General features: G+C 29.5%; 2 protein-coding genes and 1 pseudogene across 2 annotated transcripts; 1 reads left to right on the forward strand and 2 right to left on the reverse strand.

Annotated features, from left to right (window-relative positions):
- Positions 1-1685: 1685 nt before the first annotated feature.
- LOC112697581 (uncharacterized) lies at positions 1686-3775 on the reverse strand. Its single transcript, XM_025750809.2, has 3 exons — positions 3117-3775; positions 2635-2770; positions 1686-2025 (listed from the first exon to the last, which is right to left on the reverse strand). The coding sequence occupies exons 1-3, from the start codon at positions 3197-3199 to the stop codon at positions 1927-1929; spliced, it is 318 nt and encodes a 105-aa protein (XP_025606594.1). The 5' UTR covers positions 3200-3775; the 3' UTR covers positions 1686-1926.
- A 116-nt stretch (positions 3776-3891) lies between these two features.
- On the reverse strand, positions 3892-8743 carry LOC112697580 (probable protein phosphatase 2C 60; annotated as a pseudogene).
- An 8945-nt stretch (positions 8744-17688) lies between these two features.
- On the forward strand, positions 17689-20084 carry LOC112697583 (7-deoxyloganetin glucosyltransferase). Its single transcript, XM_025750810.3, has 2 exons — positions 17689-18453; positions 19023-20084. Exons 1-2 carry the CDS (start codon positions 17949-17951, stop codon positions 19967-19969), a joined length of 1452 nt encoding a protein of 483 aa, XP_025606595.1. The 5' UTR covers positions 17689-17948; the 3' UTR covers positions 19970-20084.
- Positions 20085-25034: the final 4950 nt, after the last annotated feature.

Raw genomic sequence — 25034 nt, forward strand, 5'->3', positions numbered from 1 at the left:
ATACATTTTATCTCTAATGTATCAAAATTCTTTAAATTATAAAAAAATAAATTTATTTAAAATGAAAGTATTAAAGTAATGTGATTAAGTATAATTTATTTAGATGTGATTAAAAAATAATTAAATACTATGTGCAGTAAAAAATTGATATTATTGAAGGATAAAATTAAATTAAAATTTATTTTTATGTATTATTTTTGTCCTTAACGTGTTCGTCCTATTTAAGTTCTAAATGTTTCAAAATCGTCTCAATTTTGTCCCGCTATCAATTCTGTTAATGGATCCCTGATGGCAGGACAATATTGAGTCAATTTTAAAATGTTAAGAGACTTAAATAAAACGATTAAAACATTAAAGATGACTTTAAAACTTACCCCAAACGTTGGAGACAAAAAAAATACTTTTGAACTATCAAGGTCAAGATAAGAAAAACCATTAACCCAAAGTCCTAAGCAATTAGACAATAGAACAGATTAAAGTTTAAAAATTCAAAACTTGAACTAGTAGCAAGTTACAATTAAATATGACAATTAAAAGGGGTATGTGTTTGTACATTTTTAGTCAGGTTATAACAAAAAAATTAGTCATGTGTTACAATTTCAACCTATGAAGTATGGATATTTTTGTGTTTGCGTGTTGGACATATTTTAGATACGACACTCACTGACACTTGTTCGATACGCGTGTCTGCTGTGTCCAATCGTGTCTTAATAAAAAATAAAAAATTCTTTTTCGGAGACAGTTGGACACACTTAAATATCATCACGTATCAGCATGTTCAGTCTTATTCTTAACATATATTCTTGAAATACATTTAGATATAGTATATATTATTATTTATCAAAACAAAAAGATATTTTAAATACTTGATATAATTAAAATAAGACATTAAAAATAATTAAAAAATTAATTTATATTTTAATATCAATAAAATATCAAAATATCATTATGATTTATCTAAAAAAACTTTATAATTTATATGTATACGTGTCCCCTTATCTTATAAAATTTTAAAATTCGCATGTCGGCGTATCCGTGTCCGTGCATCATAGATTTCAACACTACCCAGCATTGTATTCTATCAAGATAATATTTAATACATTTGACTCAATTTAAGGGTTTTTTAACATAAAGAATTAAAAATTGTCATGTTCCCTTTATATAGTTTTTATTGAGTTTTGTAAAAAGTAATGTAATGGCCCATATATGAAGTATGAACATACAAGTATGATAAGAATGTTAACTATATCTATTTTTTTTTCTTTTCTTTTTTTTTATTTTCAAAAATATGGTAACAATAAAGAAACGAATGAATAAAATAAATATATATAAAGATTTCTTTTAGTATGTTCATAGCCATTGATCCCCCCTCCCCCCTCTTCCGATGAATTTTAGGTAGAACATGATTACGCCAACAAAGAAAGAAGGCCTCAAGTTGTCAAAGCAATAAGGTAGTTCAACTCAAAAGATAAATTGAAAACTTCCGTAAAACTTTGCTCACATTTATTACATAGTTTTTAAGTATCATGTAAAATATAACACATAATGTAATTATGAATGAAATTCAGACTAGAAAAGTTATTAGATATTATAAAGATCAAGTCAACACTCAATCATAAATTCATGTATCTAAAGTCCAAATGACAATAAAAGAGGACGAATTACTCTTCTGAAACACAGCACAGTAATATGAAGGAGCTTTTCTTTCTTTTGTTTTTAATAGAAAGCTCTATTTTTATTGAAAAGATGAATGCCAAATAACAAAACAACAAGGAACTATGGGGCCTCATGAATCGAATGAATGAGGTTTCAATGAAAGAGAGACATTTGAATTTTGACCATAAAAGTTGGGAAATTAAAATCTAAAGAACATTGTTCTGATAAGATCTTGGTATGTCACATGTGAGCTACATGCCTCATCAATCTTCAGTTGATATCAGAATTGATACTTTTATCTTCCTCCTTATCATCATTATCTTCTTCATCCGTAGAATAATCTTCTTCATCCATAGAATCTACTACAACCTGCATGGAACATCCCCACAAAAAATATTGTCAATTCAACCATCTGATGATTAATTAAAGCATAAATTGAAAATGGGGTCGAATATAACAAATACAGAATGTTACTTAAAACTCAAATCTAAACATAAGTTTTTTCAGTGCGCAAATAACATTGCTTAAAAAACATATCACATATGAATAACTTTCCCATATAAATTATAACTAATTAATGATAAATTATACATATAAATATAATGCATACAAACAGAAGCACAAGAAACTGGGGCAAACAAAAATTTCCCTTACAATCTGGAAGATTGCCGAGGACACACATTAAGATTCAAGGTAAGGCTTAATGATTGTCATCATATAGTTCATCTTTCACAGAATTTCAAACCTTGAACATATCAGTTTTCATTATATGAATATAATTAGACACCATATATATATTATCAATCAAAACCATAAGGGTCTCTAGGCAGGGCTCAAATAGAAAAAGCAATTGTTCAAGAAACAGTAAGGTCAACACAATAGTCTATATAGTGCAAATTGCAATCAACATTCTTATTGAAACTGCATTAAAATATTGAAATTCTATGAAATTAACAGAGGAATATTGAGAGTACTTACACATTTCTCAACTTTTGGATTGTCCTTGACCTTTCTCACTTTCTTCATTCTGTCATAACCTTTGCTGTTATTCTTAATTTGTTGGGAGAAGCCGATACTCATGTCCCATAGAACCTTCCCACAAGAACTACAAGACCTGCAAACACAACATAGATAATAAATAAATTAAAAATAAATAAAAACCAGAGAGGGTAAATTAATCAATCAACGAGATTGGAATGATTAGAATATAAAATATCTTCTCCAAACACCAAATCCCAAGAACATTGTCATTATCTTTTCTTTTCCGATAATTTTGTACTATATCTTAAAATCAAAATACAAATAAATAAAGAAAAGAAAAGAATTAAAGATGGCAATTATGATAATGCATGCAAATTGCAGTATAGATTTGAAAGAAAAACCCTACTCTTTGTAGTTTTGATACGCTAATTAATTGAAAAAAAAAAAAGAAGAGAGGAATCCAGGGTAAGAAGAAGAACCCGTTGAAATTCTTGGGGAAAACGTCGGGAATTTGTTCAATTCTGGTTTGTTGATAGCGCACACAGTGATCACACCACTCCATTATTATTGCTTGCAGCAACTGGTATTCGCTTCTGGAAGGCTCGTTACGTTCAATTCAAGCTCGCAAAGAAAGAACGAACTTGTTCGATCGCTATGATGAAGAATGAACGAGTGTCTGGATTCGGTTTAGTTATGAAATAGTGAAGTATTTATTTCAGGTCGGGTGAAGTGACGTGTTGTCAGTTGTAACCGACTAAGCGCGAAGAATATAACTAACTAACTAGTTTGTTTCACCGTGTGATAAATGAAATGGAAATGGAAATGAAAATGAAATTCATATCATTCTAATTTAAAGAATGAAAACCCTCTGAAATCCTTGGGGAGCAAGAAATCTATATATTGACCAAGTTTCCTGAATTCTCTATTTCTTCCTTTCATATTCGCTTTTCGTCTGACGTGGCACAAACTTGACAAATTATTGTATATACAATAAAATAAAGCTCAGTTGCAGCTGACTTTACGAAAAGTTAACAATTGAGAGTCGTTAGAAAGCCGTTAAATAAAAATTTAGTCAAATCAGTCAAATTATTTAACGACTCTCACTTATCAACTTCAACTTAGTCAAATAAGTCAAATTATTTAACGACTCTCAGTTATCAATTTCATGTGAAGTCAACTGTACTAAGTTTTCACCGCATAAACTGAACTTATTGAGAGAGAAGAAATACTATCCATGTTCAAATTGTCCTAATATTTTGGATGAAAACTTGAGCAAATTTTTAACACAAGACAAATACCGTTTACATGTTTTGTAACTGTTCCAACGTCTCTATATTTCTGTTATGCAAGTTAGGACCCAACAGATTATACAGGAGAAGCATGCTCAACCTTGTAAAGTGAAAAGTTAAATTGAGGATCCATTCCATGGTACAAAACTTAGCTAGTTGGAATTGGAGCAATATATGGATGGATTCTAACAAGTGCTCAATACTATAAATTAACAATTCACACTGGAATTGTGGCTGCTAAGTCCTAACTTTGACTTCCTTCTAGTTTTGCTTCATTTGAAGAGTATTGCTCTTCTGTTGGGGCATGAATTGGGAAGGTTTTCTGAACTGCACCAAGATCATGGTCATGTTATCGCATCCCTCGCCAATAGTAATTGACGGTGCCAAACAACGATCTAGTACTCGCTCACACACCGCAGAAAGTTTTGTTTCCTGACAAGTTAAATAGTAACATTTTAAGAACATCTGTTGTTTGAAATCACATTAACCAAAACTACATAAAACTTAAATGTAACCTTGAAAGGTTAAGTATTGGTGTATCATGACATGACAAGAATGACAGGTAACTTCTTTTGGTTGATGAAAGATAACTGAAAACTTGAATTTACTTCGTTCTCTTAGCTCAGTTTAGTTGGAGGGTAAAATTTTGAAAGATCAAATTTCGAAAAATATACAAAACTCATCCACCAATTCCTCACTTCATTTATAGCACCTAAACCATACTGACCCTTATTAGGAAACTTGTATAAAACTCACCAACAGCAGTTCTTGACGCACGAAATCAACCAATTGTTGACTCGACATGCAGTCCCTGAAAAAATTAAAGAGAAACAAACGTTTGCAAAAATTCAGGGATTTAAACAAGAGAAAGTAAAAGGGAAATACATCCACCAGTACAGTTTCTCACACTTTTATGACTCAAGTTTTAGTTTATGTGATGATTTGTTGTTAAGATGCATATTCAGGGATTCTTTTTCTAAAATGTGTGCATCACTTCACTTATGAGGTTGCATCACCTTGCCGCATCAAAGTGACTCGCTTTTCGGTTTAACACATCAATGTTTCTTTTGCCTTGGGGCAACACTGAGCTCACTTTGCATTTCTTAAATAATCATACTATTCTGCCAAATTCAAGATAACATTAAAAATCTAAATGGAAATATGAGAAACATTAGTAGCATACCATATGCCATCACAAGCGAGCACCATAAATTCATCTTCGTCGCAAAGATCAACCTATAAAAAGAGTCAACCAATATATGTTAGCGGGCTAATTCGAGTTAAAAACTCGAAATAGAAACTAAAACAAATAAAATGCATGGTTATGAAGTAATGAGAGACTCTTAACCACACATTTTATTATGAGTTCTATGACTAGCATATCACTAAATTGGAAACTATGGTAGATCTATGTATCACATTGGAACTTAACTGATTTCAACAAGAACAAACTTACAATGTTTATATCTGGATTTGCAGTCACAATCTGTGTTTCAACTGAGAGAAATTTATTCTGCTTAAATTCCACGTCACCTGCAGAACATTGATACACGTTGAATGTGTCTTTTCATACTGACAAATTCATAGATCTTCCTAAACACAGATTTGTAAATACCTATAGCTCTTGCAAGATTTAAACTCCCATTAACTCGTCCTGCATGAATGAAACCACCAGCTTTTAAGATTCTTTCCTTCTCAATCGCAAGGTCAGGTTTGTGGTCTCTTGTTAAATTGTATGCCTATGCAAAACAGCGATAGTTAGAACTTAAAAAAATATATCTACAATCTTTAAGAGACATAGTCCACAAGAGAAAGAAACAAAATCAATATCTATGCATTCTAAGTTTCTAACTAGTTAATTCAAGAGACATATGTTACTAAATGTACACTAGCAATTCACAGAAAACACAGCATGCAGTGTAGTTATACATTCAAAGAAGCGATTAGCATGATAGAAATCTAAGAAGCTTCAATATGAAGTTATTACCTGACCCTTCCTAGACAAAACACAACGCGAATCACCGGCATTTGCAATAAAAAGTTGGTTGTTTTTAACAATTGCTACACAAGCAGTGCTTCCAGAAGTTGGTCCAGCAAAATTGGAATGGGGCCCCTACTTAGAAATTACAATATATAAGATCAAATTAAGCTATGGTAAGTTGGTAAGAAAAGAAAAAGAAATAAACAAAACCCCTACCTCCTCAAAAGTCCAATCATCACTTTGGCAATTACCATTGTTGCCGCGTGGAGACCGAATCAAACCTTCCATCATCCCATTAAACTTGTTCATCTTATCACCCAAGGCTGCTAATTCCCTCCAACCTCTTTGACCCTGCATCATCTCGTCCATTCTGCATAATAATAATGAAACACTAGTTCATAACTTCACCGTTTTCATATGCTATTTGGTCAACAATATGTAGACTAAGTCATATACATTCACTAACTGTATAATTTTATTTTATTTCATTTTTTAATTATTTTTCAGAAAAGAGAACCTTTTAAATATTCAAGTGTCTGGTATACCTGCAAGGGACTATTTAGGATGTTTGGTAAGACTAAAACATTAAAATCATTTCAATAATCTCTTATTTATACTGTCGCTTTTGTGCATAATTGATTATGTAAGCACTTATTTATTTCTGGATAGTTTAGCTGGGAAGTGGATCCCCAACCTCCTTTAAAAGTTTGTGAGCCAAAAGAAGGTTTATACTCTAAATAGTTCAAACTTCATAGACCGTATACAAAAACAACTTATTTTGGTGATGTAATTAACAAGGAACAGCGGAACACACTTAAGGGGCCTCTTTCTCATATAACCTGAAAAAAGCTTTCTGAAGAGAAACTGCTACATCTCCATCAAGGTATGCTTTACTCTTAAGCACCTGAAGGTGAAGATACTTGGCACAGAACTTTGCAACCGCCTTACCTGGAAATTTTGGAGTTAATTAGGCATCGAAAACACATTGTTGATTACAAAACTATACATAATTTCAGTAATATTCTGATAGGACATGTAATGTGCGTTTCCAAGTTGAAGTTTTGGAGGGAAAGGCTTTGAAAAGTAAAAGAGACTTCATTTTACACTAGAAATCCTTCCCTTCCTTCCCTTTTCCTTCAAAATCGAAGAGTAACAATTTCATGCATATTTTGGGAAATTGATATGTATAAATAAGAAAAAGAAAGAGATAGATAGTGATACTTGTAACTTAAGTTATGATGAGAGTTTAGCGAAAGTTGAGGGAACTCGTAAATTATCCACATTCTTGTAGAGATTTAGAGTTCGTGATCATATTTACTGACGATTCTATAGCAATAAAGCAATCCAGTTAGAGTCCAAATGTAATTTCTTAGTCCTGTTTTTACCCGGCTTTTCCATAGAAAATGCATGTAGCTAATTATTACTAAGCTCTAAATTCTAATGCCTAGAATGTTCTTCCTTTATGTAACAAATAGTTAAACCAGCAATCTGTCATTCTTCCAAATAGCCAAACTTGTTCAATCCTCACCTCCATGCCCATCATATACACCGAAAAATGAAGTGGACGCATCCACATCAAGATGTGCAGCATGCTAGCAGAAGAAAAGGATATAAAAAAGTCAACATATTTTCATTTTTAAAAGCTATGTTCCAAGTAATTTATTACTGATTACTCACAGCATCTTCCATTGTTGCGCGCCACCCTTGCATCGATGACAAACCATATCTAAGACAGTCATTTTCTCCGTCTTCAGAAAACTTTTCAGTTTTGGGAAAACTCAGATTTGTTCCCATCCCTATCTGAATAAAAACATATGCATTAGTTTTATTTCTTCAAGCATTACAATGAAAGAAAAACCTACACCAAAATAGTAACAAAAAATTAAGAATCAAACTTCCATTTTCAAAAGGAAAGTAGAAAGAACCAAACAAGAAAAAATATTATCTAGAAGTGCCAGGGGCAATGAAATCAAAGCTCTGAAGAAAAATATTGATGACATAATGCTTATCAGTTCTGATATCATTAGCCTATGTGGCACAAATACGAATACAAGTATTAAAAAGAAATTAATTATAAATTTAACAGGTTTAAGATAACAGTATTTGATGCATATATGCATACTTTATGTACAAGCAAATAAAAAATTAAGTATTTGTGCATCATAATTCATAGGTGATAATAAAGCATTCAACACAAACCAAGGAACAAAATAACTAAATATTTCAACACAGAGCAAACAGAACTACAACAAGCAGTGATGAAAATGGAATGACAACGATAGAATATTTGAATAGATAAAACTAATGGAGGCCTCATTATATTTCAATTTGGCAAAGAATTCACCGGTCAAAAGATCAAACAGAGTCACAATCCAAAATCAAGCAAGACAGAGATGATAATAAAGAGAAAGAGAAGCTATGAACAAAAAAGAGTTCCAAAACTCATAATTGTGTGCATAGCAGACTCACTTGACTTTTGCAGTGACTCCTTGGAAAGTCAAAAAGGAACTTTTTTTATGAGTTTCAAGAGAAGACTTTCACTTTATAAAGAAGGAGAAAATGAACAGCACTCTCTTTGTCTTGTTAGGGAAAGGAAACGAGAACTGGAAATTGGGAATAAAAAAAAATGGGGAGAATGAAGAAAGGTTTGAGGCACAGAGCAGAAGAATGAATGTACATGCACAAAACAAGTTGCTAGCACAACTAGTGGTGTCAGTGAGAATAATTTAAAAAAAAAAAAAAAAGAAAAGAAAAGGAGAAGACTTTCTTTCTTTTTATGTTTTTTTTTTTCTGGCATAGAATAGAATGATCCTTTCATATGTTAGTTTGTGTTTTTAATTTTGAGGAGCTTCTAAGAAATTACATGTTTTTGTGTGTGAGAGTGACTGTTCACCCACCGCCACCAGTCCACCACAAATGAACAATATTTTCATGGGCAAAATATAACCATATTTGGATATTAATATTCTTTTAAAGGATTAATTAACATGTAAAAAATAACAAAAATATCAGTTAATAATGAACCGATATAAATTTTGGATATGCAATTTCTTCTTTTTACTGTTCATTAGTTTATTTTACTAGATCCCAATAGAGCTAAAAAGAATCCAAATAATTGAGTAGCTTAGCTTATTATTGCATTAACTAAATGTGCAAATGATGATAGACAACAAAAAGCAATATGCGAATGATGAGCTGAAAAACAAAATCAACAACGAGAGAATCCTTTAGATTTTAAGTAAAGAAGAAAAAAAATTATAGATGATAGATTAAGGAAAGTTGTTGTTATTAGGTTTAATTATTTTGTGAATTTTTATAATTTTATTAAATTTATAATTAATTTTTTATATTTTTATTAAATTTTTATATTATTTTTAATTTTATAATTAAATTTTGTTAGAGATATAATTATTTATATTATCTCTTTTAGATTTTATTAATTTAAATTTTTAGAATAAATAATTTTATGTTATAATATTAGAGTTTTCAGTTCTATATTCAAAAAATCTAAGAGTAAAAGAATGTCTATACAAAGATTAAGTAAACAAAAAAAAAACTCTCGTGCGAGAGAAATTATTAAAAATATAAATATTTATGTTGCTTTTTTTATATCTTTTTTAAAAATATGTGATCAAAAGATTAATTATATTTTTAATTATAGATATTTTTAATTTACAAAAAAATAATTCATTAATTCTAATATTTTTTATACTAATAAAAATTTAATTATAAAATTAAAAGTAATATAAATATTTAATTAAAAAAATAAAAATTTAATTATAAATTTAATAAAATTATAAAAGCTAATAAAGTAATTAAATGTTGTTGTTGCTGTTGCTGCTAATGGTTTGGTTTTATTTATTCACTTAAAATATATGGAGATTATGTACTTGATAGAGTAACAATGGAAAACAGAGATGACCGTATTGGCTAATTGTTTTAGATATGAAGAAAGATTAAGTATAATTTATGGTAATGATTAATCGGTGTGTTTTTTTTATATAAAATTTAAATTTTATTTTATTTTAAATAATAAATTGAACTTTTAAATTTAAATAATAAAATTTGTAGAAAAATATTAAGGGTCAAATTTTTTTAAATTAACAAATCAAAAAGTTTGATTTGTGTTGAAATAATTTTTTTTACTGTAAAAAAAATTAAAGGATTCGATTTATATATTTAAATTTTTTTTAATATTAAAATATAAATCTAAAAATAAATTTTGTATATTTAAAAATTTTAAAATTAAAAAAATCCTTAAATTTATATGTTAAAAAATTAAAAATCATAAATCTGGCTTTTAAATTTATGTTCTTCATATAAAAAAATACATCAAATCTTCATACTATTTAAAAAATTATTAAAAGTCTAACACTAAAATTAAAAAGCGAAATGTATTTATGTGTCAACTATATAATATTATATAAACCCTAAGAATTAATTATATATATATATATATTATATTATTATGTATATTATTTTATATATTTTTAATATTTTTTGCGTCATTAATTTAATATTTGAATAGTTGATTTTTTTACACATTAAAAAATGACGTTTGTTGAACATTAAGCGTAGATTGGTAAACAGAAACCAAACGGTCCTTAACTTGAGCCCATTAGTTTTAGCACAATTCATAAGACTGAACCCGACAAAACAAAGTAGTTTTGAGAAACGTTTTGTGTGACCAAATAAAATAAATAAATAAATGACTATATATACTTATGAAAGATATAAACGCCGATAAATATATTTATAGAAGAAGAAAACTTATCTTATAATCACGGAAGATAATTTTTATGTGCCAGAAGTACCTTATTATTGATTTCACACTTGGTCTTTTTAATATCTAAACCTATGTGGCAATAAAATCACTCCAAACCTACCTATATGTAACCCAACGTATACTTCTACAAAAACTAAAATCCTAGCATGGCTTTCTTCTTTCTTTCTTTTTCAATGTTTATCCTAACTTAGAAATTGAAATCATTTCATTTTTGTTTCTTCTTCAAACATGAACATTGACAAAAAAAAAATTTTCTAACCTCTGGCCATGTCTTTGCACAGATTTAACTCTACTACAAGTAATATAAGTTGCAGCAATGCTTTGAGTTCGAAAAAGAAGAAGGAAAAAAAGCTTGATGAGAGATGCTTCAATATACTGAAAGTTGCGTTAATGGAATCTGGTACGGTAACAACCTCAAATAGATGGTTCATCCGATGTCCTCTATAGAAGGTATTGACTTAGCATTTTTCTTTTTTTTGTGAAGGTTCCATTTTTTTTTTGAATTTTCGTTGTCAGCTGGTTGGACATGGGTATTTTGATTTTTCAGACAAGAAACTACAAATACTTTATGTGGGTGGATGAGATCGAAGAAAGTTGGGAAGGTCTTGCAAGATCATTAGCTAAAAGGAATATAGAGCATTCTTATGCAATATGTGAAGATGGGTTGACAATTACTACAATTAAAAGGGAGAATCAAAAAAACTTCTCCAGGATTGCAAGAAAAGTAGAAAAACTCAGGAGCAAAGTTAGAACAAGTAGAGTGTTTCTTGTAACTATACTATTGGTGGTTATGTTTTGTTTAGCTTATAATTTGTATTTAGTAATGAAAATATAGGATTAATGTAATCTGAAGATCGTTGTTGTTTATGAGCATTGTTTGTTGTTAAGAATGACAAACCAGTTTGAACCAATTCAGTTTGTTATTTTGATAGAAGTACCTATGAATGATTAATCAGATGACATAAATAACCATGTGTATTTGTTTTATTTGACTAAATAGGTCCTGTAAGATTAATGACATGCTGTTTAAAATATGTATTTATCATGTATTAATTCCTGTTATACATAACTGAAATACATGTTTATAATTCTATAACACTATCTTTAAAGATTAAAACAAACTTCAACTTGTGATACATGGTGGATTCATAGAGAAACACAAGAGTCTAGTATCTATTAAAGAGTACCTTATATTACTAAAATAAAATTAAAAAGTCTAGAGATTGTGCTCAGAACATCATAACAGCAGAATAAAATAGAAAAGTCTATTATCTCTCTTGATTACATTAAACATAAACAAGCCCAAAATTCTAATTCAGATTAAAACAAGATTGAACTAATACAACAAAATAAGTAGTTTTTATCAACTAAACAATTATGATATTGGAGTTGAGTTGCTGCTCCTGCTTGAAACAACATTACTGGGCCCACTTAAAGTTCCTCTACCTCTGACTGTTGTTCCTCTGCCTCTAACAGTTGATGTTGCACCGGTATAAATTGTATAAAATGTGTGGTTGTCCCAGCACTAGCACCTTGCATTGTTTGAGGAATTGAGGTGTAACTGTTGGTGTTGTTTCTGAGTTAATTGTGGGAGCAGTTGTTAGTTGTCATTGTTGGTCATATTCAAAATAGGGGTTCTCACATAGTTATGGATAACAAGGCAAAATATGAACAATACACTTCATGATATAGTTCAAAATATGGTCAAGGTAAAACTTAAGATCTCAATCACCCACACGCTTTAAAATCTTTCAATTATCAGATCTATCTGGCGGTTCTACAAGAAATTCAACTTCAGGATAATGTTGTCCTTTGCCTTCAACTTTTACATTTGACAACATTCGATCCAGTCAACTCCAAACTTTCACTCTATATTTCTCCCTTCACTCCTAAGTAGATGAAAAAAAAAGATGTTGTTGCCTCCGCTAAAAGGTAGACCAACAATCTGCAAATCGAACCATGTCTAGATGGAATAAGATGTACAACAAATTAACACCCAAGTACTGCACAAATGAACCATTATTAGTGTTTAGGGAAAATTTGTTAAGGTTATCTATCATAAATGCATAACCAGAATTTAACGTGTTTGCATAAAATTGAGATGAATTATTTAGAATCAACTTGTCAATCTACTTCTAGTCTGGTCAGCACGTGTCAGGGTCTTCCTATGGTAAGCATATGGAGTGTATCTGCTTGTGGATACTTTAAATTGCTAGTCTCCATTCTAAAATGTAGTTCAATGTTATCCAAAAATAAAATTTATGGGTGAATACAAAAATTACGTGTCACATTACCCGTTGTCAGGTATTTCTTCTTTTTCAGAACTTTGTTCGCTCAACTCAATTGATGAATAGTTTTGATCACACATAATTATTGGATTATTAGGGCTATTACCTTCCATTGTTAAATCTTCATCCTCATCTGACGAGTCCTGAAAATCAAATGGTTTGAACTCGGATAGTACTATAACATCAGGTGATGAGACGTCACTGTTGCTACCGTGCTTTAGATGAAATGCTCTTTTTACATCGTGCAGCGTATTTTGGTCCAATCGGTCCTCCACATCAAAGTTTTTATCCGGAACAATTTTAATAGATTTGTTCATTTCATTGCATAGTGAATGAAAAATATCCCAAAATCCACATAGGTAAATTGTATAGTAGTTCCTCTTCTAACAAAATAGAAATATCTAATCAGCTCAATTGAACACTTCATTATGATCTTCTGTTTAGTTTTACTTTATAGATCCAACACCAGATAATTATCTCACTCATCAATTGCGTAGCATGAGGACCCTAATTGGTGGCCATAAGTTGCTACAAAATGCGGTGATAAAGCTCTGTTTACCTATATTGCATGTTACATCTAAAATTAAATGTTTTCCTTCACAAGCTCTTTAAGATATAAGATATAATATTACATATATTTGGTTACCTGCCCGTCGTATAGTCAAAACCTCAGAATCCCTTATTATCTTTTGATTCAATATTCTTGGATTGCCAAAAATCTCCTGAGAGCATATAACAGTACCATCATAGGTTAGTGAGACTTCGATTATTTGTATTCTAAGAAATGGACCCGTACTGCCTAAAGTAAATAGTCATTTTTTATTGATATATTTAAGTTTTATAAGAGTAAAAAAAACAAAAAAGGCTGGCTATGACAGTAACATATAGACTACAAACATTATTTACAAATATGATCATCGGATGATTATTTTGAAGCCAAATACAAATTGTAGATACTATAATTAATTTTAGTATCTTTGGTAAATGAATAGAGTGATAAAAAAATCTGAATTGAAAAATTTAGAGTCAACCAATGACATAAGTTACTTCAACCCAAGCCAAGTTTAATAAAATATGACATATAAAAAATGATTAACTAAACAATAATTATAATTAATCAGATAAAAAAATTAACAACATTTTTAGTACATGATAAATTATTAATGATAAATTATTAATGAGTACAATTATTTCATGAATCTTATGCTAATATATCTGTTATTTGATTCGAAAAAAATTATTTTCAAAACAATTACATAAAAAGTTATATAAAAATTACTCAAAAAATAAAATTATTAAGAACTCTTTTTTGTTCAATTGGGTTAAATATCATATATCCTTTTGATGAATCTTTATTTTTAAGTACTTCAAATAAATTTTGTTTCTCAAATTCTTTATGAAGTTACCTTTTTATAATAAGCTCAAAATAGAGTTTGGCTATTTAATGATGAGTTGAATGCGTTAAAACAAAATTTTTAAAATTTTTTGACTGATAGAAAAAGGTCTCTAAGGATGTATAGCCTATCAAATTTTCACGGCTTTATGATTGGTTAAAAGGGGTTAAAATTGTAACCTATGAAATCTAATTAAGTTTGTATAATTTGAAGACTTTATAACTAAATATGGGATAAGGGGATGAGCAATTTTATCAATTTAGGATAGTATGTTTCTATATCATGTACCAATTGAGTGTTACTGTATGTTCATTTTCTTATAGCATGCAAAGTAAGAATCAACATGGATTCAATTTTTTACCTGTTGGCATCATTCCTATCTACATGCACCGCTATCCAGTTTTGTGATGTTGCTAATCGTCTTCTCAACACTGGAGAAGAGATCAACGATTTTTCCTCTTACTGCAAAAAGATTGTATTAGAATAATTATAAAAAAAGAATCTTTTTTTGTTTTTCTTTGTGTTAAGTGAGACTGTTAAAATTCAGATGGAGATGACATTTTATATGGATGGTTCGAACCTCAGTTTGCTCTTCAGATGGATCTCAGGAAAGATGTTGTTAACGCAAACTCTTATTATGTACCTTTGCTGAAACTCCTTTCTCTCTTTTCTTTGCTTTGCTACTTTCCTTTTAATTAGTTAGTCACTAAACAAAGAGATGCCTAAATAGTTATTATATGTGTGGGGTAGTTATAATCTTTCTTTCTCCCGGACCCTAAATGACAATTAAAAAGAAAATTGAATAGCCATTATTGGAGCATATGCATATAGATAGCCCATATGCTTTTGTTCCTTTACATATATATCTTTTTGGTTTTCTTGGGTCCACCTTTGGATGAAAATTAATTCTTTACCTGTTTATTTGCTAAATAATTTTAAGTCTTCTTTAAGCATAATGAATAACAGCAGCGACAATCATGGAGAATAAAAAAAGACGTCGTTTTTCTTTTTTCTGATTCATCCGGTCGAGTTGTGGGTTCGGTCAGTTGGGATTGGTAATGGGACCTGAAGCTGTCCAAAATAAAAAAAAAAACATTATGTATGGGTTCTGAGTCAAAAAAAGAAGTGTCATATTATATGACGCAGCGAAAGGATAAATGCATGAAAGTAAATAAAACTCATTTCCTCCCTCATCAAATATCTCTATCCATCTTTTTGCTTATCGGTACCCAATGTCTGTACCATCACCGGAGCTAACACATAAACTTTGCTCGCGACGCAAACAGATGAAGTGTCGGTAGAGACTTCTCTTCAATTCGCAAAAACCAAAGCTTGATCTACACACTGTTACTCAGCATAGATGGCCGTCGTTGGCGGTGTTATAGAGGTAATTGATTTATTTTTTTTTTTTTTTTTTGCAGAGTGAGTATAGTTACACAATTTATTGGCCGAATACATCATAATATTATAATGATAATTTGGTGTTGTAGATTTATACTTTAAAGAATTTTACTTTTATTAAATTTTGCATTCTAATTAATATTTTATAAAATAAAAAAACTATATATATATATAGTATAAATATTTTGGCAGCACATTTTAAATTGTGAGAGTTCACAATTTTCACAAAAAAATCGTTTTAAGTATATGATATTCCCAGGAGTTTAAAACTCCCACAACCTGAATCAAAATCGCCGCAACACAGGACCGTTGGATGTCTTTAGAAGCTAATATAATTTAGTTGAAATCGTCGCGAACAGTGGAGCGCAAAACACCATCGCTATTCGAAATTCAAAATAGCGTCAGTTTCGAAAGAATTTCCGTAATTTATTGCAGAACATCTAATTGCGTCATTTTACTAAACCGTCGTTACACAATTTGCGAGAGTTAAAAACCGTTGCAAATAAGAATAAAATACCCCGCTAATTGTTTTTTTATAGTGTAGTGGCCACAATAATGCAAGTGGACAACTTTGGTTGAAAATGTCTAATTATATATATGAATTAATGATAATGTTAGACAAAAAAAGTCAAAATTTGTTTTATAAAAATTATAAAATTAATGCTGATTAACTTTTTTATTTTAGAATATCTAAATTAAAAAATACGTGATGAATATTTAATAATTAATTTAGTATTTATAAAATATTTTTGAATAAAAATATACAATGAATATATATTTAACAAAAAAGTACATACATATATAAGATATATTTTGTCACTGTCTGATTCATCGTAGAGAATCTTGTGCTTTAATCTCTTGCTCATGAGCACTATTTCTCAGCAATGCATAATCTCTTCCACACCAATCATTCAACCAAGCGTGAGTCAGCTGAAAGTGAAAGGAGGATACCCAAGCGTGACTGAGTAACTATGAAGTATATATAGAGGAAATTGAAGAAATTTAAATACAATAAGTTTTTGTAGATTATCAGAATAATTACCTTTCATCTTAAGTTACGATCCAAAAGTACAGTTAAGTTCTTTTTACTTTTCGAGAAAACAATGCATTTACACACTATATATAGAAACTTTCTTTTCACACAAGACTATAGAAGACTAATTTTATGGTGTTTTTTATTTAGTGTTTAATTTTTATTTAATTTATTTTTTATAATAATTTTTAACTTTTATATTTTTAAATTGAAAATTAAACATTTAATGTTTTTAGTAATTAAACAATAATTTTTAGATACTATAGTAAATATCTATATAGTATATGATGACAAAAATATTATTTATATATTAAAATTAATTACTAATATATATTTATTTATTTATTTTTAATATATATTTATATTTTAATATGTATTTTATATCAATGACTAATTTTAGTAGCTAATTTTAATATACACTTAAATATATGATCACACACAAACGGACAAACAGATACAGAGAAAGTAACTTGGCTGGTTGCGTTTGTTTCTGAAAACAGGACAGGACAAGACACTGAGAACAGGACAGGATAAGATATTGATGGACAAAGACACAAAATTTTGTGTTCTTATATTCTGTTTGATGATAAACTAGAACAAATTATGAAAATCTAATTTATTCTCATTTTTTTCATTCAAAAAATTTGAGATGAAAAATATAATAAAAATATAATTATGAAAAATTAACAAAATAATGAAAAAAGAATGAAAAATAAATTGTATCCCTTGTCAGTGTCTCTGTGTCCTTCCTGCTAAGATGGACACAAAATATACTAATTTAGTGTCTTTGGACACACACTGTCTTTGTCCATGTCTCCTCTGCCAAACATAATTTTATGTTTTTGTGTCCATGTCTTTGAACACACTGTCTCTCTAAACAAACACAGCCTAATAACCAGTTTCTTTTCTTTTATTTTTTTTCTCTGCATCATGGTTAAGGAAATTTTCTCATTAATTATAGAAAGAATGGACATAAAACTCATATGATGGATATGTGACAATATGTGAATTTTTTCAACAGTAATTATAAGCACCATCTATATCCATCCCTGTCTATCTCTATATATTTTTCTGCCTTATAAATTCTTGTGCATGCTAGGAAGACAACTTACTAGTTACCATTAATAAGAAGCAAGATAATGGTTTCTTGGGAAAAACCCCATGCTGTATTAATTCCATACCCAGCACAAGGTCACATAAACCCAACCCTAAAACTAGCAAAGCTTCTTCACCACAAAGGCTTCCACATCACTTTCGTTAACACTGAATACAATCACAATCGCCTTCTCAAATCCAGAGGCTCCGACTCACTGAAAGGTCTATCCTCCTTCCAATTCGAAACCATCCCCGACGGTCTACCTGTGGACCCTAATCATGGGGATGCAACGCAGGATATACCTTCTTTGTGTAAGTCCACAACAACAACTTGTTTGCCACACTTGAAGAACCTCATTTTGAAGCTGAATGACCAAGTTGTTCCTCGTGTTAGTTGCATAGTGTGCGATGCTGTGATGAGTTTTGGAATTGATGCTGCTCAAGAATTGGAAATCCCTGTGGCCGTTTTCTGGACAGCAAGTGCTTCTTCGTTCACATGTTGCATACAATATTCTCAGCTTCTTCTTAAAGGCTTAGTACCCCTCAAAGGTAATTTTTATGTTCTACCTCTTAAACAACATTTCAATAGTAATGGTCATCGGTAAATATTATTATTTTTTATTAATATTTAATTAGTAATAATTTATATTTATATTTATAAAAATTTTATACATAAAATATATATAATTTACATTTATATTTACTAGAATTTATATACATAAATTAGTACAGTTCGTAATTATATTTTTTCAAATTTATATACATAAATTAATAAAATTTATATGTCAAACACAATTTAATATTTATACTAATCAAATAATTGAAAAATTACTAAAAATTACTAATTTTTAAAAGTTTTTCATATTTTAATTTGAAATTTTTTTCTTCTTTATTTAATAAAATATTCTTGTTTAGTAATGTTTTATTATTTGTTTAGTTTAATATTATCCAGCAAAAAAAAATTAGTTAATAAACATCATTAAAAAGTATAGTTAATAATAACAAAAAATATTAAAAAGTTACTGCCCCTAAGAATTTCTCTAAATGTTATTGGAAAGAAAATTGTGTAGTTTATGATGATTTTGACAAATTTAATTGTGCGTTTAATATTGACGCAGACTCAAGTTATCTCACAAATGGGTATTTGGAAACTACAATAGATTGGGTCCCCGGAATAAAAGAGATTCGTTTGAGGGATATTCCCAGTTTCATCCGAACCACAGATCCAAATGATATTATGCTCAACTTTTTTCTAAGAGAAATGGAGAGATCTCAAAGAGCTTGTGCAATCATAATAAATACATTTGATGCCTTGGAGGGTGATATTTTGGAGGCATTCTCCTCCATTAATAGTTTGCCACCTGTCTATTCCATTGGTCCTATGGATTTTCTCTTGAACCATATCACTGACCATGAATTGAATAAAATTGGATCCAACCTTTGGAAGGAGGATCAAGAATGCATTAAATGGTTAGACAAACAAGAACCAAATTCAGTGGTGTACATAAACTTTGGTAGCATCACAACTATGACCAATGAAAATTTAATAGAGTTTGCTTGGGGAATTGCCAATTGCAACAAAAAGTTTTTGTGGGTCATTAGGCCAGATCTTGTGGCTGGTGAAAATGCTATTCTTCCTAATGAATTTCATGAGGAGACTAAAGTTAGAGGCATATTATCAAATTGGTGTCCCCAAGAAGAGGTTTTGGCGCACCCTTCAGTTGGGGTGTTTTTGACACATAGTGGTTGGAACTCAACATTGGAAAGTGTGTGCAATGGTGTGACAATGATATGTTGGCCATTCTTTTCGGACCAAATGACCAATTGTAGATTCTCTTGTAATGAATGGGGAATTGGGTTGGAGATAGAAGATGTTAAGAGGGAGAAAATTGAAAGTCTTGTGAGGGAGTCAATGGATGGGGAAATGGGTCAACAGATGAAAGAAAATGCTTTAAAGTTGACGAAATTGGCAAAGGATGCTGCTTCTGACCCAAATGGATCCTCGTTTCAAAATTTAGACAAGGTGATTCATGATGCACTATTGAGCAAATTTGCTAAAAATTAGTGTCAATATATAGAAGTTTGAATTTGCTTATTAAATATCCTTCTTAATGTAATTTGTACTTTCTATATATATTGTACCATGCATTTTGTAATGGTGTATGAAGGTGTTTATGTGATATCTTTGAATAAGTCATCATAACTACTTTATAAACACTCATGGTCCTAACGATAATATAAATTTTAAATGCATATTTAGTTTATATCAATGATTGGAAGTTCTAGTTATTCTTTTAATAATTAAATACGTAAATATTTAAATATATACATGTTTTTTTTAATATAAAAGAATAAAAAAATTAAAATAAAAATTAGGAAGTTAAGTTACGACTACCAACCATTGTTCTTTAGTTTATATTATTAAAAAGAGGAATGTTAGGGGCGGCAATTTGGGTGTTTTGTAACCATCAATTGGCCATCAATAGTGTTTTTAATGGTGTGACATCTAATGATAGAAGATTACTCACTTTTGTTTTGATAGTTAAGTGCTAGCCACAAAACACAAAAGTTGCTGGTCCCATAGATTTTTTTAATTAAAAATTTACAATATTAAATATACTTGATTTGATATTAATAATATATCATAATTTATTCAAAAAAGTACATCATAATTTTTTATATTTTAAATTAAGTACAATAATATTATGAATAAATATTTTTTTGTGAGTTTAATTAGAGAATTAAATCAAATAATTTTTTAAGTGAAATTTTAAAGTGATTTCTAAACTTGTAATGGATCCTGAATTTTGTCTATTAACTTACAACTGTTACAAAAAATTTTTTGAATTTAACAACAGAAGTGATTCACAATCATCCATGAAGTATATTCTAACGAATATTCATGAATGGAGTGATGACGTGTATGAAAGAAAGTCACGTTGGACAACAACAGCTATATTGCGTGACAATTATAATTTTTTAACTCAACTTAGTTTCTATTAGTAGTTTATAATCCTAATCCTAATTTAAGTTCCAAAAAATATCATCCGTCAATAGAAGTTATTCTCTTTTTTCTCCTCCACCGTTGTTAAGTGCCTTTGGAAAGGGTAACGATGGATGGAGGTAGCAACGTTGTTGGAAAGGGAAGAAACAACTCATTTTGGTGGTCATGACAAAGGAATAAAAATAATTCATAATGTATAAAGGAAGCAAAAAGCTTAAGATGCTCAAATGAAGAAATTGATACAGCATAAAATAGTTTAAGACCTATCATTGCAAAGATGCAAGCACTTATGATGAAACAAGTCCAAGGGCGTTACAAAGAAACAAGAATATAACAATTTTAGGCCCGATAACAATAGCAAAGAAACAAAATGGGTTTACTGGATCAAAATTCTCTCTCAAGAGACACCTTCATTTGGCGAAGCCTTCTTCACTTCGGCTATCAATTTCGTAAGTCCAGTTGCCTCATTTGCTGCCCTCAAAGCACGAATAAAATTCTTGACCAAAAAAAAAAAAGCACGAATAAAATTGCACTTGTAGGAGGAACATTTTGAAGGTCTTTCCTAAGAGAAATGAGAGGTTAAAGAATAAATTACCATTTGTATTTATGAAAGATATTAATGCTGATAAATATATTCATATAAGAATAAAACGACAATTATATCTACAAAGGATAATTTCCGTGTGCCAAAAATATCCTAATGGACTAATTGTGTAACTAACTCTTGGCACATAAAACCCATCTTTCGTAATTATAATTGTCGTTTTATTCTTTTATGTGTACAAATAGTAATTTATTCGATTTTCTTTCTTCAAGGTGAAAATAAAAATTACCCAATATTAAAGCATTTTCTTTCAGAATATATATATATATATATATATATATATACACACACAGAGGAAACCAAGAATGAAATAAATCAACCATCAGTACCTATGAAACTCCTACATCCTTGTTCCACACAATCTCTTCCAAAATGTTATGGGACGTATTGCCCTCATTCTGTAATTGGGACTCGAAGGGTCCTACATAATGCGAAGGGGGTCCTGTTGGTGGTTTCTTCCTTATCCTTATACATTGACTAGCAACAACTTCATCGTGGAATATTCCCACTTCCCACTCCTTCACTTTCAGTGCCTCTATCATATATTCAGCAGAGGTTGCTGAAATCGTAGTCGAACCCTCAGTAGACTCCACATCATCACTCTTTCCAAATGCATCTGACAATAGCGGAGGAGAAGTAAGAGAATGACTTTTATGCTATATTTATTTGAAAAAAAAATGAAAAAAAAAAAACGAAAAAAAAATATTTTTTATTATTTGATTGAGAAAAAAATTAAAAAAAAAGAAAAAGAGATGAAAAAAAAATTAGTGATCTTTCCAATATTAAAAGAAAAAAAGAAGAGAAAACTTATTTTTTTTTCTTTACTTCTAATATTATCATTTCACTTTTTTAAATATTTTATAATATAAGAATAAAATTATCTTTTTATAATATTTCTATCTTTTTTATTTTTCTTTCATCTAAATACATCTAAGAAAAATAAAATTTATTTAATTTTTTTTTCTTTCTCTTTATTTCTTTTTTTTTCCTTCTTTCCTTTACGATAGTCAAATTGAAATTAAGGTTATAAACTACTAACAAGGACTAAATTGAGTTAACAAATTATAATTGCCACGTAATATAGTTGTTGATCATCTAGTTCTGTACACATCATCATTTTGTTCATAAATATTCGTCAGAATATACCTCAAGAACAATTATGAGTTACTTTTGTTAAATTTAGAGAGAAATTTATAATAACTGCAAATCGAAAAACAAAATTAAAACTTGATTGTAAGTTTAGGATCACTTTAAGATTTAATTCTAATTTTTTTAGTCAATGTCAATCAACATTTTTTTAATTCTTAATTTTGAACCATAAATTTTAAATTTTCCAAAAATAAAAAATTATAATAAAAAGTTTAATAATACTACATGACTAATATATTTTATTATTTTTAATCCTCAATTAATATTAATATTTTTTATATAAATCCATAAAATACTCAAATGTAACAAAATATTAAAAGCTTAAAACGGACAAATACTAATTAGAATTTATTGAAAAATGTGGCCTTCCAAATTTTCTCTAAAAAATTTAGTATTAACTAAATACTTAACAAAATTTCTTTATATTTTTCTTAATGCAGAATATATTTTTCTTGTGCGTAGACATACACATGATACAACACGCACTACTTTTAGGTTATGCAATTGGGTGGTTACCAATTCCTTTTAGAGAGAAATCTCCATAATAATTTATGAGATTTGCGTAAATATTTAATATAATCTTTAAGATTTTAATTTTTTTATAATAGTCTTTCAGATAGAGTTTCGAGTATTTATAGTGATTTCTGCTGAACATATTTTTAGTGATGAATTATCACCGCAGCACTTACGTAGCTTCATTTGCCATACTGAATGGCTCCAAAACGTTGTCGTTTTGGTTTGGCACCCTAGTGTGTAAAAAACGATGCCGTTTGGATTAATATGTAGCACGAAAAACAGTTTTTGTCTCCAATACAAATATTTCATTAGTCTTTTCTTCTTTCATCCTCCCATTTCTTCTTTGTCTCTTCATCAATAGTGTTACCGTAGAGTTCTGTGGTTGGAGTTAAAAAACCATTAAAAGCATGAGGTTCTGACATCCTCATCAGATTCAAGGTACCTTTTTTTATTTAAGATTTTTAATACAGTGTTGGTTCTTTATTATATGTAAGTTGTTCGTGTGGTTGAGATTTTTTCATTTTTTTGTCATTATAGTCTCTAAGATTTGAAGGTAGGTTAGAATTTTGTGGGAATGCTCCATTTACCTGAATGAAACAGGAATAGGATAAACGATATTTATAAGATTGAAAAAATATGTGTTCTTATGGTATTAATTTTGTTTTTCTATTATGCATTAGTAGGCCAACAAAATCTGCTTTAAGTGTTAATTTTGAATTTTTTGAAAATGAAAGAGATGTTAGACATCATGTTTTATCATCGGAATGATTTCAAAAAAAATACAGAAAGAATAATGATATATTCTCCACACAATAAGGCGTGTTTAGGTAATCTAAACGCCGATACTCTAGATGTCTTCCACATACGAAACTACCATAAAGAGTTTGGGTACAATGACATAAAGCATTGTTGGTGGCATGTTCCTAAAAAATGCTTGGAGAATGGGTTGAGAAACCTAAACAGTGACAAGGAAATAAGAGAGATAGTGAATTGTAATATGAGAAATGATGGAGTGAATAATGTATATTTCGAGCATAGAATGTCAGTGTCAGAAGTTTTAGAGGGCAATAACACAGTTGTATATACATTTGAATGATGATGGTGGAGAGGAGTGTAATACTACTATAGAGGCTGTTGTGAATCTCCCTAAAATGAGATTTATATAGTCATAGTTACTCCCACCACCAATTCTCAACAGGTAGCTTAATATTTATATCATTAGGTTTTTGTGATTCAGGTGAATGCTCATTTATGTGTAATGCTAATTTTTATTCATATAAAATTTTGATATGAAAAGACTTTTAAAGTTGTCACCAAGAAGAAGATTCTCTCCACTGACAACCTCTTCAATAGTGAATCTCATACAGGGTGCTAGTTTAGGAACAACTACAAAATTTGTCAATTTGATGAAGTTCGTCCCAACTCTAAGATTTAAGCCTCCAAAAAAGAAGAATTGAAGATTTTAGATAAATGCATATATGGCCTTTTGTTTTGCGTTATTAAAGCTTTTCACTAGACAATGATTATATAAGGATGCGTGATCCTTTATGTTTTGTTGGAAAATTCTTCCTTTTGAGGCAACTACATTTAGCAGGTTCATGTTAATTGGTTGTCTTTTATACTTGTCACTGGTTATTTTTTGCTAAACTATAAAATTTACCTTAATACACTAATGCTTTGTGATTTTCAATCACTTTTGTTGCCTTCTTTAACATATTACTCTTTTTTTTTTCATTTCATAAACAAATATAAATACAATAAATTCATAGTTAACTAGGTTTTCATTCTATCAACAAATACCATTTTTACATATATTGTGCGACCAATGAATACAGAAAATCCACCAACAACTCATTT

The sequence above is a fragment of the Arachis hypogaea genome, chromosome 16 (genome assembly GCF_003086295.3).
Source record: "Arachis hypogaea cultivar Tifrunner chromosome 16, arahy.Tifrunner.gnm2.J5K5, whole genome shotgun sequence".
Classification (NCBI taxonomy): Eukaryota; Viridiplantae; Streptophyta; class Magnoliopsida; order Fabales; family Fabaceae; genus Arachis; species Arachis hypogaea.